Source organism: Theropithecus gelada, chromosome 1, assembly GCF_003255815.1.
Source record: "Theropithecus gelada isolate Dixy chromosome 1, Tgel_1.0, whole genome shotgun sequence".
Lineage (NCBI taxonomy): Eukaryota > Metazoa > Chordata > Mammalia > Primates > Cercopithecidae > Theropithecus > Theropithecus gelada.
The window spans coordinates 26420014-26434624 of record NC_037668.1 but is presented as its reverse complement, the minus strand read 5'-3'; the positions used below and the strand labels follow the sequence as shown (position 1 = coordinate 26434624).

Here is a 14611-nt window from a genome sequence, read left to right as displayed (position 1 = left end):
GATCTCGGCTCACTGCAACCTCTGCCTCCCGGGTTCAAGAGATTCTCCTGCCTCAGACTCCCGAGTAGCTGGGATTACAGGCGCCTGCCACCACGCCCAGATAATTTTATATTTTTAGTAGAGACAGGGTTTCACCATATTGATCAGGCTGGTCTTGAACTCCTGACCTTAAGTGATCCACCCACCTCGGCCTCCCAAAGTGCTGGGATTACAGGCGTAAGCCATCGTGCCTGGTGAGACCTCTATTTCTAAGATAATTAATCATTTTCTGCATACACAGAGCAAATAGCTTCTAATAGATTTTAAATTTACAAAAGTATAACTTTTTTTTGCAGTTTTTATTCTTGGGCGCTATTTTATTTTCTTCTATCAATATATGAGTATTTTGTGCAAATCAGTACTTTGAACCAACAAATAGTAAATATTAGCTTAACAAAAAAGATATTCACAATCTTCGTAACAAAAGATTGCAGTATTATTAATGCTATAATGACATTATGTATTAGGTGTATGATACCACTGGGGAAGAACTGAGCAATTCTATTATGGCTGCAGGGTGGCATTTGAGAACTTCATGACATAGGAACAGGAATAAGACAGGAGGTTCGAAGCATCAGAGAGGTTTCATATTGATTCAGTTTCAAATGAAGTCTGTAGTAAATTTTCCCTAGTTTGTGGCAAAATGACAAAATTAAAGACAAAGTAGTGAGTCTTTGTGTGAAGCTAAATTTATTCAAACTAAAGATTTACACATTTTTAAAAAATCTTTTATTCTTTTTTTTGTGTGTTTTGTATCTCTTTCCCCTCTATTCCTTTTTACCACATTATTCAAAAATGATCAGTTTCCCATCTTGTTAAAATTTCCTTTTTCTATTTCTATGAAATGATAATTATGGCCAATGTTTGATTTCATTTTATTTATTTATTTATTTAGAGATACGGTCTTGCTCTGTTACCTAAGCTGGAATACAGTGGCATGATCATAATTCACTGAATCTTCTGTCTCCGGGGCTCAAGAACCCTCCTGCCTTGCCTCAGCCCCGCCTGAGACTACAGGCAAGTGCCACCATGCCATGCTAATTTTTTAATTTTTATTTTTAGTAGAGAAGTGGTTGCCCTATGTTGCCCAGGCTGGTCTCAAACTCCTGAGTTCAAAGTGATCCTCCTGCCTTGGCCTCCCAAAGCATTGGGATTTGAGCCAATGTGCCAAGCCAGCAGATGCTTAATTTAGAGAAAGTTTTTATTTTGCACAAAAGAAAGGCACAAAAACCCAAAATTAATGCCAACTCTTGTTAGTCTCTTCGTCTACTTGTTTTGTTTTCGTGGACTTTGACACAGGTTCATGAAACCCCCAGATCCAGGAACAATGCTAGTAGGCAATATTTAGGATTGGTTTTTTTCTTCAGAACCTGTTAATTCCACTGTGTAAATTACCTCCCTGAGATAACCAGAAACCTCCCCAGCACTGGGCATTGTGCCAGGGGAGGGTGAGGCTGGAAACCTGGGTTTGACCCTGCTAGGCTTTCTCCATAAAGGTTTCAGCCCCTCATTCCACATCAGGAGTGTTTTTGGAGAAAGCTGCACTCTGTTAAGCTCCAGGCTGCAGTGTAGAGAGGGAGTGAAGGAGCTCTCTGTACCCAAGTAAAGTGCAGCTGAGACTCCGACAAGGTCTGTGAGTTGGGGGAACCCTGTTTTCAGCTTACGTCTGCTTTTGGTCTCGGAGGTGTCTGAGGTTTAAACAAAAGGCAAGGGCTTTTGGAGTCTTTGTAGGACTGGACAGGGGTGGGACAAGGATGTAGAGAAAAATGATGGGCAAGACGGTGACCTTCATCTTGCTTTCTTTAGATTACGATGAACCAACTCAGCTTCCTGCTTTTTCTCATTGCGGCCACCAGAGGGTGGATTACAGGTGAGTCACGCTGCTAGGGACAGAGTTCCTTCAGCTGGGTGGCTCCTGGGATCCTGGTCTCTCCCAGGACACAGAGCATGTCTTTGAGATGCACAGAGGCCGGCTTGCATGTAGACTGAGTGCCGATTTCTGGTCTCTGGTGGGATCTGGCCTGTGGCAGTGAGCGTGTTGCTTGAGGCATGTCCTGGGTCCAGGCTCTGTGCTTTTGTGTGGCCCTGAGGGGGCTGTGGTAAGAACTGTGCCACCTCCCAGCCACTGCCCACTCCTGTGGTCTTGGCTGTGGGATTTCCATGGGAACTACATGGTCTGCTTTGTGCCTGGAGAACATTCTCTTCACAGTCTTCCTCTCTACAACAAGAATAACAATGACATTTAAAAATTTGTATTTCCCTTCACTGTGTAAATGTTTTTTTTTTTAAAGAAAAGGCTGTTTGAAAATATCTTCTTACTTCATCTTTGCAAAATCACTGTTTATTAACGGTGTTTTAGGTATGAGAAAACTGAGATCAGTCACCTCTGACCTCAAAGCTTTTCCCCTAGACTGTTTGAATAGTTTGCACTTTTTGGAGTAGAGGTTAGTGTCACTGCTCCCTACTTCACATCCCATGTTTCAGCCATATTAAGCAGTTTGTAGTTCTATAGCTGGGCCACGCTGTATTTTTTTTTTTTTTTCTCTAGGCCTGTGGATATGCTGTTTTCCCTGCCTTGGATTCTCTTCCTACTGATAAATCATGTTTATTCTCTCAGAAGAAGCTACGATGTCACCTGGACTGAAGGTCTTCTGTGACTAAGACATGAGACAACCCCTCTTGCCTCCTTCTCCCAGGCAACTGCCCTGCTCGCTGTCTGGCCTTTCCATTCTCCATTCTTACCTCAGAGTCTTTCTTTCGTTCTCCTGAGTTTGTCTTTCTTCTACCATTTATTCTTCTCAATCCAATTTTCTGTTGACTTGTCAGCAGTTCCCTCTAGAGGCAAGCTCTTGCTGGGGAAGTTTAATGTCTTTGATTACTCAGTGCTTAGGGCAGGCAGGACCCAGCACAAGGGCAGGTCATGTGGCGGGAGGCCCGCATTAAGCCTGTGCTGGCTGTCGCATCGGACGGGCTGAGTGGGTGTGACGCTGCTGGGCTGAGTGGATGTGACACTGGCTGTCTCAGGCCTTACCACCCTGGCATTGAGGTTCTGCTACAGTGGTGGAATGAGTGTGACTGCTGATAGGAGAGGCTAGGTTTTGTGTCAGACCAGGAATGAGAATCAAACTCTGTATATTCCGTAGATGAGGCTAACACTTACTCCAAGGAATGGACCTGTTCTTCGTCTTCATCTCTGCCCAGAACCTGCAAGGAAATCAAAGACAAGTGCCCTAGTGCATGTGGTGAGTGATAAACACTCAAACAGAGCTCAGTGAGGGTATCAGGATTGTGTCTTCTGGGAGTCATTTTGTCTTTTAGTTAAAAAAATTATGGTAAAGTATATGTATACATATTACAATTTGCATAATATTTGCCATTTTAAGCAATAGTAAGTGTGCAATTCAGTGGCATTTGTTACCTTCAAGGTTGTGCAACCATCACTGCTATCCATATGCAGAACTTTTTTATTACCACAAACAGAAACTCTGTACTTAATAACTAGGAGGGGCCGGATGCGGTGGCTCACACCTGTAAAGTGCTCACCCAGCACTTTATGAGGCTGTGGCAGGTGGGTGTGGTGGTGCACACTTGTAATTCCAGCTACTTGGGAGGCTGAAGTGGGAGGATCGCTTGAACTCAGGAGGCAGAGGTGGCAGTGAGCCGAGATGGTGCTACTGCACACCAGCCTGGGCAACAGAGTGAGGCTCCATCTCAAAAACAAAAACAACAACAAAACAAAACAAAAAATAACATGGAGTTATTAAGCAATAACTCCCTTCCCTCAGTCTCTGGTAGCTGCATTCTACTTTCTGTCTGTATGAATTTGTCTAGTGTAGTTACCTCATGTAATTGGAGTCATACGGTATTTGTCCTTTGATGTCTGACTTATTTCATTTAGCACAGTGTTTTGAGGGTTTGTCCATGTTGTAGCATGGGTATTTCATTCCCTTTTATCCATTGTTGATACATATATGCACACACACCATGTTTTGTTTATTCATTCACCTGTTGGTGAATATTTGAATTGTTTCTTCTGTTTGACTCTTGTGACTAATGCTGCGATAAACACTGGTGCAAAAGCATCAGCTTGAGACCCTGTTTTCAATTGTTTTGGGGACAGAACTGCACTGGAATTGCTGGGTCATATGATAATTCCATGTTTAACTTTATGAAAAATGTCACTGGGATTTTATACAATTCTATGTTCTGCCTCAGTTACAGGAACATGATCTTCTGAACTCAGGGAGGCCCCAGTAGCCCTGGGAGCACTGAGTGATGTGACTCAGGACAGGAGCCTTTAGGCCATGTTTCTGGTTTCTAGGGCCTTTCTTGTCATGGGGCTGAGATGAACCCTCAGCTCTCAGACAGGGAGGCTCTGGGCTGATTCTCTCTACAGATGGCCTGTATTTTCTCCGCACCGAGAATGGTGTTATCTACCAGACCTTCTGTGACATGACCTCTGGGGGTGGTGGCTGGACCCTGGTGGCCAGCGTGCACGAGAATGACATGCATGGGAAGTGCACGGTGGGTGATCACTGGTCCAGTCAGCAGGGCAGCAAAGCAAACTACCCAGAGGGGGACGGCAACTGGGCCAACTACAACACCTTTGGGTCTGCAGAGGCAGCCACGAGTGATGACTACAAGGTTGGTGCCACTTCCCACCCACTAGGGTGAGGGTGAGGAGTGGAGTGTGGCTGACCACAAGCCTGCAGAGGGGAGGGCTGGAAGGTGGGGATGTGGGGAAGGGCTGGAGAAGAAGAGAGAAATACTTGCACCTTTTTTTTTCTTTTCTTGAGACGGAGTTTCACTCTGTTGCCCAGGTTGGAGTGCAATGGTGTGATCTTGGCTCATAGCAACCACTGCCTCCTGGGTTCAAGTGATCCTCTGCTTCAAAAGTAGCTGGGATTATAAGTGCTCACTACCACACTTGGCTAAGTTTTGTACTTTTAGTAGAGACGAGTTTTCTCCATGTTGGCCGGGCTCGTCTCGAATTCCTGACCTCAAGTGATCTGCCCACCTTGGTCTCCAAAAGTGCTGGGATTACGGGCATGAGCCACCACGCCCAGCCAATTTACATGTAGAATCACAACTTCCTCCTAACAAGGCCGTTAGGGCCCTGGGTGTGGTGGGATCATCTGCTGGGAGTGGGGTGTCTGAGTGTGGCTGGCCATCTGCTCACCTGGAGTCCAGAGCTCTCAGTCCAGCCGAGGCTGCATGTGTGGACCTTCTACCTCCTGGGACCTCCTGGCCCAGTCAGGCTCAGTGTCTGTTGCTTTCCAGAACCCTGGCTACTATGACATCCAGGCCAAGGATCTGGGCATCTGGCATGTGCCCAACAAATCCCCCATGCAGCATTGGAGAAACAGCTCCCTGCTGAGGTACCACACTGACACTGGCTTCCTCCAGACACTGGGACATAATCTGTTTGGCCTCTACCAGGTACAGAGGGCTGCTGGCTGGGACTGGTTTTCATGGGTGTTCAGAAAGCAAGTGTTAGAGGTTGGGCAGGAATCATTTTTCAATGGGCCTGTCTCCCATGTTCTTCTAACCTATATTTGCTAATGGCTTCTGTTGCTTTTCTTAGGAATTCTGAGCCAGGCAAGAGAAAAGATCTATGGGAGGAGTGGGGGCCTGGGGGAGGGATAGCATTAGAAGAAATACCTAATGTAAATGACGGGTTAATGGGTGCAGCAAACCAACATGACACATGTATACCTATGTAACCAACCTGCACATTGTGCACATGTACCCTAGAACCTAGAGTATAATAATAATAATAATAATAATAATAATAATAATGATAATTAAAGACCTATGGGAGAGGACAGCAGGGGCAGGAAGAGTGTGGGTGGGTTGGGGAGAAGGAGAGAGAGAATGAAGTGGTCTAGGCTGCCGCAGAATCACAGCTCCTGAGTAACTGGCAGCAGTACCAGGGAAAGATTCTTATTTTGACTGGTTTTGAAGTAATCTCAGTTACTGAGAAAGCATTGTTTCCCCTCTATGAATGGCAGCATCCCAGGAGATGCTGGTAATGGCAAATCTGTTGTTTTTACTCCATGACTTTTTCTTTCTTTGTAGAAATTCCCAGTGAAATATGGAGTAGGACGGTGTATTACTGACAACGGCCCGGCGATCCCTGTGGTCTATGATTTTGGTGATGCCCAGAAAACAGCATCTTATTATTCACCCTATGGCCAGCGTGAGTCTTTGATGATCCTCTGAACTCTTAGTAGGAAAGGGAATACATTCAACTGTGCTAGGTAACAGTTATGCATCCGACTGAGGCCTGGTTCTCTTCTGTAATGTTCCCTGTATTGCCTCACTTGTTTTGCATGGCTGCCTTTGAGATCTGAACTGTTATTAACGTCATTTTAGGAAACTGAAGCACTGAGAGGTTTAGAATCTTGCCAAGATCACAAGGCATATGTGGAAGAGTTATCAATTAGGGTGAGAAATTTGGCTCCAGACTTTTTTTTTTCTTGAGATGGAGTTTCACTCTCGTTGCCCAGGCTGGAGTGCAATTGTGCAGTTTTGGCTCACCACAACCTGTGCCTCCCAGGTTCAAATGATTTTCCTGTCTCAGCCTCCCAAGTAGCTGGGATTACAGGTGCCTGCCACCGTGCCTGGCTAATTTTTGTATTTTTAGTAGAGATGGGGTTTCACCATGCTGACGAGGCTGGTCTCCAACTCCCGACCTTAGGCGATCCACCTGCTTTGGCCTCCCAAAGTGTTGGAATTACAGGTGTGAGCCACCGTGCCCGGCCAGGCTGCAGACTCCAGACTCTTCACTCCTAACAACCCACTGTCAGCCCTGCAGGAGCTTGTTAGGACCAGGCCAGGCAATGTGTATAGAACAACCAAAAAAATGGCAGGACTTTTTTTTCCTATTGTGAGTTTATTTTGTGTGAAGCCAAAGTTGGTAGTATAGTTTGCTTCACAGAGCCTGAGCATATATTATAGAACTCAAAGCTGTTATTGTTTACATTTGGGAGTTAAGAGTTTAAAACAAAGGAGAAAAGAAAAATGTAAATAGGAACAGAGTGAATACATCTGTTAACTGCTGAAACTCAGTTCTTGTAGATGTTCAGTGGTGATCTTCCCGCAGAGTTGAATTTCTCTTCACAAGCCTGTGGCAGATGAGGAGCCCTCTCTGAGGACCAGCTCTTGCTCTCTGGGTTTGAGAAAAGTTCCCTCCTAGCTAAGTTTGAGGCCAGGATGCACCAGCCATTGGCCACAGAGGTGCTGGGCTCCACCAGTACGGCTGGAGTGTTGGGCTGTAGCCTGAGCTTTGGCATCGAGAATCTCAGGGCTGGCCTAACGAAAGTGATTTCTAGCATCTTCCTTGAATGCTGTTTTGTGCCTCTTGTTTTCAGGGGAGTTCACTGCGGGATTTGTTCAGTTCAGGGTATTTAATAATGAGAGAGCAGCCAACGCCTTGTGTGCTGGAATGAAGGTCACTGGATGTAACACTGAACACGTGAGTCTCTGTGGGGACCACAAGAACCTGTGAGTAAGGTCACGTTTGTCAGTGTGTGTTGGTATGTGTGTGTGTGTTGAGTGTGGTATGACTGGTGTATGTGTGTATGTGTGTGGTTGTGTGACATTCTCTTGCCCATTGCTGGGCTTCAGGGGCCAGGGCTGTGGGACCCTTTGTCCAGGTGTACACATCCTGTCCCTCTGAGGACCAAAATCAAGGAGTGAGGCTTCAAAGAACCATTGCTGGGTGCTCAGGCTTTGTGAGAAAACACTTAATCGCTTGGAGGTGGGGTGAGGTTTGTGTGCGGAAACATTCTGTAGTAGTCTTTAGAGCTGAGATTCCTTGCGAAACACAGGTGTTATTTTTCTTCATCTGAGATTTATATTCCAGAGAAAACCTGGGCCTCCCCAACCCTAGCCATGGTTTGCCTAGATACACACTGCACTGGGGAGTTGCTGGGACAGTCCTGGACATCACCTTCTAGAAACCTCACTCAGGCCATCCCTTGTGTGGTTGAAATGTTAAGGTTCAGGAATCCCGAATGGTGGGATTGATAAATTCCAGTGATTTTAAATGGAATACCAGTTGTATTAGTCCATTCTCTCACTGCTATAAAGAAATACTGGCCAGGTATGGTGGCTCACGCCTATAATCCCAGTACTTTGGGAGGCAAGGCAGGTGGATCTCTTGAGTTCAGGAGTTTGAGACCAGCCTGAGAAACATGGCGAAGCCTTGTCTCTACAAAAAATACAAAAATTAGTCAAGTGTGGTGGTGCATGCCTGTGGTCTCAGCTACTTGGGAGGCTGAGGTGGGAGGATCCGCTTAAGCCTGGGAGGTGGAGGTTGCAGTGAGCCAAGATCACACCACTGTACTCCAGCCTGGGTGACAGAGTGAGACCCTGTCTAAAAAAAAAGAGAGAGAGAGAGAGAAAAGAAAAGAAAAAGAAATATCTGAGACAGGATAATTTATAAAGAAACGAGGTTCAATTGGCTCATGGTTCTGCAGGCTGTACTATAAATATAGTGGCTTCTGCTTCTAGGGAAGTCTCAGGAGGCTTCCAAACATGGCAGAAGGCAAAGATGGAGTGAGGTGTCTCCTGTGGCAGGAGCAGGAGTGAGGGCAGGGGATGTGCTACACACTTTTTTTTTTTGTTTTTTTTTTTTTTGAGACAGAGTTTTGCTCTTATTGCCCAGGCTGAAGTGCAATGGCACGATCTAGGCTCGCCACAACCTCTGCCTCCCGGGTTCGAGCGATTCTCTTGCCTGAGTCTCCCAGGTAGCTGGGTTTACAGGCATGAGCCACCACACTGGGCTAATTTTGTATTTTTAGTAGAGATGGGGTTTCTCCATGTTGGTCAAGCTGGTCTCGAACTCCTGACCTCAAGTGATCTGCCTTCCTCAGCATCCCATAGTGCTAGGATTACAGGCATGAACCTCCACGCCCAGCTGGTGCTACACACTTTTAAATGTCCAGATCTCGTGAGAAGTCACTCACTATCATGAGGACAGTATCAAAGGGCTGGTGCTAAAATCATTCATGTGAAATCACCCCAATGATCCAATCACCTCCCACAAGGCCCGACCCCCAACACTGGGGATTACAATTTGACATGAGATTTTGTGGGGACCCAAGTCCAAACCATATCACCAGTTGAATACAGAGGATGAGCAGGGAAGTCTAGAATAACATGGTTCTCATTTGGATGAGTGTCATTTATGAAGTCAGAGTGTCTGGATGATGAATAGGTTCTGGGTCAATGAGGGATATAATTAACTTTGTTTTGGTCATTTGGGGCTTGAGATGCCTGTGTAGATATCCAAGCTGGATTTTGAGGTCTTCAGCACAAGAAGTATCTCGACAGGAGATGGAGATTTTGGGGCCATCAGTGAATTTTTAGTAATTGAGGCCACAGTGGTCATGCAATTTATAAGCGAGAGGGAGATGGGTCCTCCACTAGGGAGCAGTGCTTAGAGGATTTATAAAAGAAAAGTACAGACAGGGCTCTGAGCATGAGTGTTTAGAAAAGTTGAAAGAAAATCAAGACAATAATGTCACTAAAGCTAAAGGAGGAGAGTTTTTTTTTTTTTTTTTCTTTTGAGACAGGATCGTCACCCAGGCTGCAGTGCAATGGTGCTAGCTAGGCTCACTGCAACCTCCACCTCCCGAGTTCCAGCAATTCTCCTGCCTCAGCCTCCTGAGTAGTGGGACTACAGGTGCCTGTCACCTCACCCGGCTAATTTTTTTTTCGAGAGGAGTCTCGTTCTGTCACCCAGGCTGGAGTGCAGTGGCACAATCTCGGCTCACAGCAAGCTCCGCCTCCCGGGTTGATGCCATTCTCTTGCCTCAGCCTCCCAAATAGCTGGAACTACAGGCACCTGCCAGCACACCCAGCTAATTTTTTTTTTGTATTTTTAGTAGAGACAGGGCTTCACTGTGTTAGCCAGGATGGTCTCGATTTCCTGATCCACCCACCTCGGCCTCCCAAAATGCTGGGATTACAGGTGTGAGCCACCACACCTGGCCTGCACCCAGCTAATTTTTGTATTTTTTGTGGAGACAGGGTTTCATCATGTTGGCCAGGCTGGTCTTGAACTCCTGGCCTCAAGTGATCCACCTTCTTCGGCCTCCCAAACTGCTGGGATTATAGGTGAGCCAAGGAAGAGAGAGAGATTTTTATGGGAAGGATAGATCAACACTGTCAATGGAGAGTCTGATGAGGACCACAGAAATGACTGGATTCGGCTGTTAAGATGGCATTGGCCTCACCGGCAGATCTCTCATTACTGCCCCTTCCTCTCTTTGTTTCCCAGCACTGCATTGGTGGAGGAGGATACTTTCCAGAGTCTAGTCCTTGGCAGTGTGGAGATTTTTCTGGTTTTGATTGGAATGGATATGGAACTCATGTTGGTTACAGCAGCAGCCGGGAGATAACTGAGGCAGCTGTGCTTCTATTCTATCATTGAGAGCTTTGTGGGAGGGAACCCAGACCTCTCCTCCCAACCATGAGATCCCAGGGATGGAGAACAACTTACTCAGTAGCTACAATGTTATGGCAGAAGAGAAACTAATAAATCATATTGACTCAAGGCTTGGTGTTTCTGTGAATTCCTTTCCTGTAGGGGTGAAGCACTGTAGGAAATTTCAAAAGCATGTGTATTGCTGTGGCTGATTGAACTTCAACTGCTTGTGTGTTTGGACTCTTAGGACTCCGGAATCCTGACAGAGAAACATGGCATCTCTAATTCCCTTTCAGATAGCCCTTAAAATAGCCAGAGGAATACAGGGCAAGGGGAAAGGAAGCATTTATCCTAACCCTTCCTAACTCACCCACATAGACTGATCAATTTGTATCCTCAACCTGTAGACCCGAAAGGAGAAAAGAGTCCATTTTGGGGGGTGCACCAAAGAAGAAGGAGATAATATACCCAATATCGATATCTAGTATGTTCTAACCTTAGTGACTGAGCGTTCTCCTTAGGGAAGAATGGGCTGGCATGATATGATGATGGTGACTCTCCTTGGGCAGTGGCTAAACCATTCCTGGGCTCCCATCTGCAGGTGCTCATTCAGAAGGAGCCACATGGCCAAATAATTCCCAATGGGTTATTGGTACAGATAGGATGGGGATGGCATCAGTTCTTATCCATGACTAACTATTAGGCACAATATTGTGTTTCCTCTACAATACAAATTGGATTACGACAAGCCCTTCCAATTCTTCCCCACTCTAAGTGTCAATTACTTCTCACTGGCTAGAAAATGAAGTTTAAAGTTCTTAGGCCTTGGAGGAATTAGAAGAGGAAGGGAAGAAGGGAAAGAGGAAGGGGAAGAAGGGAAAGAGGAAGGGGAAGAAGAAGGGAAAGAGGAAGGGGAAGAAGAAGGGAAAGAGGAAGGGGAAGAATTTTGCTTAGAAAAGGTTTGGGAGGGTTGGGGTGTGGTGACTCACGCCTATAATCCCAGCACTTTAGGAGGCCAAGGTGGGAGGATCACGAGGTCAGGAGATCAAGACCATCATGGCCAACATAGTGAAACCCGTCTCTACTAAAAATACAAAAGTTAGCTGGGCACGGGGGCACGTGCCTGTAATCCCAGCCACCCAGGAGACTGAGGCAGGAGAATTGCTTGAATCCAGGAGGTGAAAGTTGCAGTGAGCAGAGATCGCACCACTGCACTCCCACCTGGGTGACAGTGAGACTCCATCTCAAAAAAAAAAAAAAAAAAAAAAAATCTGGGAGGATTTTCTTTGTTGTTTAAACTAGGTCTATTTAGACCTGGGTTAGAAATTGTTAGTATTCTCTCTAGAGCCTTTTTTTCTTTAGTTCTTTCTACCTTTTTAATAACTCATTTTCTGTCATCTTTCTTCCTGCCTTCTCTCTTACCTCTTTTCCCCATTCTCTATCCCGAAACACAGATATCTCCGTCCCTCTTCACTCTCAGATGCCCTTCTTCCAACTACAGGAGGCAAACCAGAGTATGTTTTTACCTCTGGTTGGAGTTCCCCTGTATGTGACTCACCTTTTGTGTGCCAGACACTGTTGGCTGGGAGTGCACAGACCAGTGGTGGGAGAGAGAGGTGAACATTTTTTTTCTCTTTGATATATTCCTTTATGAATTAATTCCAACAATATTCATTGAGTGTGTACTAGTTCCTGGGCTAAGTGCTGGGGATACGGTAATAGAGAATTGATAGAGAAGATAGATGAATCCAATTCTAAAGCTGCAGGTGGTGGAGCCCAGGAGCTCTTTAGGTGCAAGGTGATAAAAGTCTCCCATGAGAGTTTCCCGGGGAACTGTGGAAACACAGGAGAGCGATCCCCAATCCAGAAAGGAATGTTAGGGAGGACCTCTCAGAGAAGGTGGCTTTACCTTAATTCTCCCTGCCACCTTGGCGTGACCACAGAGATCTCTGAGCTGGGAAAGTTTTCACCTGTCATTGTTTTCACTGTGCCCCACATCCAGAGGGTGAAGTTGTTAAAGGTCTATGCTCTGGAAATAGATGGAATTAGTCCAAATCCTAGCTTTCTAAATGAATCTGACCCTTGAAAAATTTTTCGTGTAGCAGAGTTTCAGTTTCCTTATCTGTAAACTACAGATAAGAGTAGTAAAGTCCTCACATGTGGTTTTCATAAAAATTAGATGAAATAATTATGTACAGCCTTTAAAGGAGTGCCTGGCCTATAGTAATTGCTTGATATATATTAGTTATTGTTATTATTTTTTGAGTCAGAGTCTTGTTCTTTTGCCCAGGCTGGAGTGCAGTAGTGCGATCTCAGCTCACTGCAACCTCTGCCTCCCAGGTTCACGCGATCCTTGTGCCTCAGCCTTATGAATAGCTGGGATTACAGGCATATGCCACCATATCTGGCTCGTTTTTGTATTTTTAGTAGAGACTGGGTTTTGCCATGTTGGCCAGGCTGTTCTTGAACTCCTGGCCTCAGGTGATCCACCCACGTCGGCCTCCCAAAGTGGTGGGATTACAGGCGTGAACTACCATGCCCGGCCTATGAACAATTTTACACCAACAAATTATATAACCTGGATGAAATGGACAAATTCCTAGGAACATAAAACCTATCAAGACTAAATCATGAAGAAAGAGAAAATCTGAATAAACGTATACCTAGTAAGGTGATTGAATCAGTAATCAAAAATCTCTTGATAAAGAAAAGCTCTGGACCTGATGGTTCACTGGTGAATTCTATCAGTGAAGAAACATTTAAAGAAGAACTAACATCAATTCTTCTCAAACGTTTCCAAAAAACTGAGGAGAAGGCTAAACTCCCCAATTCTGTGAGTCCACCTTTACCCTGATAACAGCCAGGTGAAGGCACTACAAGAAAAGAAAAATACAGATCAGTATCCATTGTGAACACTGATGCAAAAACCTTTGACAAAATACTAGCAAATCAAATTCAGCAACATATATATATATGTGTGTGTGTGTGTATATATATATGTATATGTACATACATATATATGTGTGTGTATACATACGTATATACACGAATGTATACACACATATATATACGTACAAATGTATACATATATACATACATACGTACGTATATATACATATATAAGAAAGTATATATAAAATAGATATCTATAAATAGTGATATGTATATATCCATATATACATACATATATATGTACATATATACACATATCACTTTTTAAAAAAATTTTTTAATAGAGACAGGGTTTCACCATGTTGGCCAGGCTGGTCTTGAACTCCTGACCTCAAGCAATCTGCCTACCTTGGCCTCCCAAAGTGGTGGGATTAAAGGCATGAGCCATCACGCTCTGCACCCTGTCACATATTAAAATGATTTTACACCATGACCAAGTGGGATTTATTTCTGAAAAGCAAGGATGTTTCAATAAATGAGACTTGATCAACGTAACACATCACATTAACAGAATAAAGGAAAATAGCTGTACGATCATCTCAATGGATGCAGAAAAAGTATTTGGCAAAACTCAGCACTCTTTCATGTAAAACACTCAACAAACTAGGAAGAGAAGAAAATAACCGCAATGCAATGAAATAAAAGACATATACAAAAAACCCACAGCAAACATCATACTTAATGGTGAAAGCTTTTCTTTTATGTCAGGAACAAGGCAAGAATACCCACTTTGGCTACTTCTATTCAACATAGTACTGGAAGTTCTAGCCAGAGGAATAAGTCAAGAAAAACAAATAAAAGGCATCTGAATTGAAAAGAATAAGTAAAATTATCTCTGTTAACGGATGACATGATTTTATATGTAAAAAAACCCTAAAGATTCCACAAAATATTGTTAGAACTAATAAATAAATTCACCAATGTAGCAAAATACAGAGTCTACAAAGAAAATCATTTGCATTTCTATACAGCAACAACGAACAATATGAAAAGTAAAATTAATAATTCCAGTTACAATAGCGCCAAAAAGAATAACACACTAGGGAATTAACTTAGTCAAGGAGGTGAAAGACTCCTTGCAAAACATTTCTGAAAAACATTAAACAAGACTTAAATAAATGGAAAGACATCTCATGTTTATGGATTGAAAGACTTAATATTGTTAAGATGTCAATACCACCCAAA

The 14611-nt window shown here is 44.2% G+C and overlaps 1 protein-coding gene across 2 annotated transcripts; it reads left to right on the top strand.

Annotated features, from left to right (window-relative positions):
• Positions 1-1468: 1468 nt before the first annotated feature.
• ITLN1 (intelectin 1) lies at positions 1469-10604 on the top strand. 2 transcript variants are annotated; one of them, XM_025388780.1, is made up of 8 exons: positions 1469-1668; positions 1846-1909; positions 3183-3281; positions 4436-4683; positions 5320-5478; positions 6118-6238; positions 7413-7516; positions 10328-10604. In XM_025388780.1, exons 2-8 carry the CDS (start codon positions 1852-1854, stop codon positions 10478-10480), a joined length of 942 nt encoding a protein of 313 aa, XP_025244565.1. In that variant the 5' UTR covers positions 1469-1668; positions 1846-1851; the 3' UTR covers positions 10481-10604. The 2 variants fall into 2 exon arrangements, with proteins under 2 accessions (XP_025244565.1, XP_025244575.1); XM_025388790.1 differs by having other exon boundaries at positions 1624-1672.
• Positions 10605-14611: the final 4007 nt, after the last annotated feature.

Excerpts from the sequence above, each read along its gene's own strand:
- ITLN1 (XM_025388780.1), top strand. The coding sequence starts at position 1,852 with ATGAACCAACTCAGCTTCCTGCTTTTTCTCATTGCGGCCACCAGAGGG. Across the intron at positions 5,479-6,117 it reads ATCTGTTTGGCCTCTACCAG|AAATTCCCAGTGAAATATGG; the intron begins GTACAGAGGGCT and ends CTTTCTTTGTAG. Across the intron at positions 6,239-7,412 it reads TTATTCACCCTATGGCCAGC|GGGAGTTCACTGCGGGATTT; the intron begins GTGAGTCTTTGA and ends TCTTGTTTTCAG.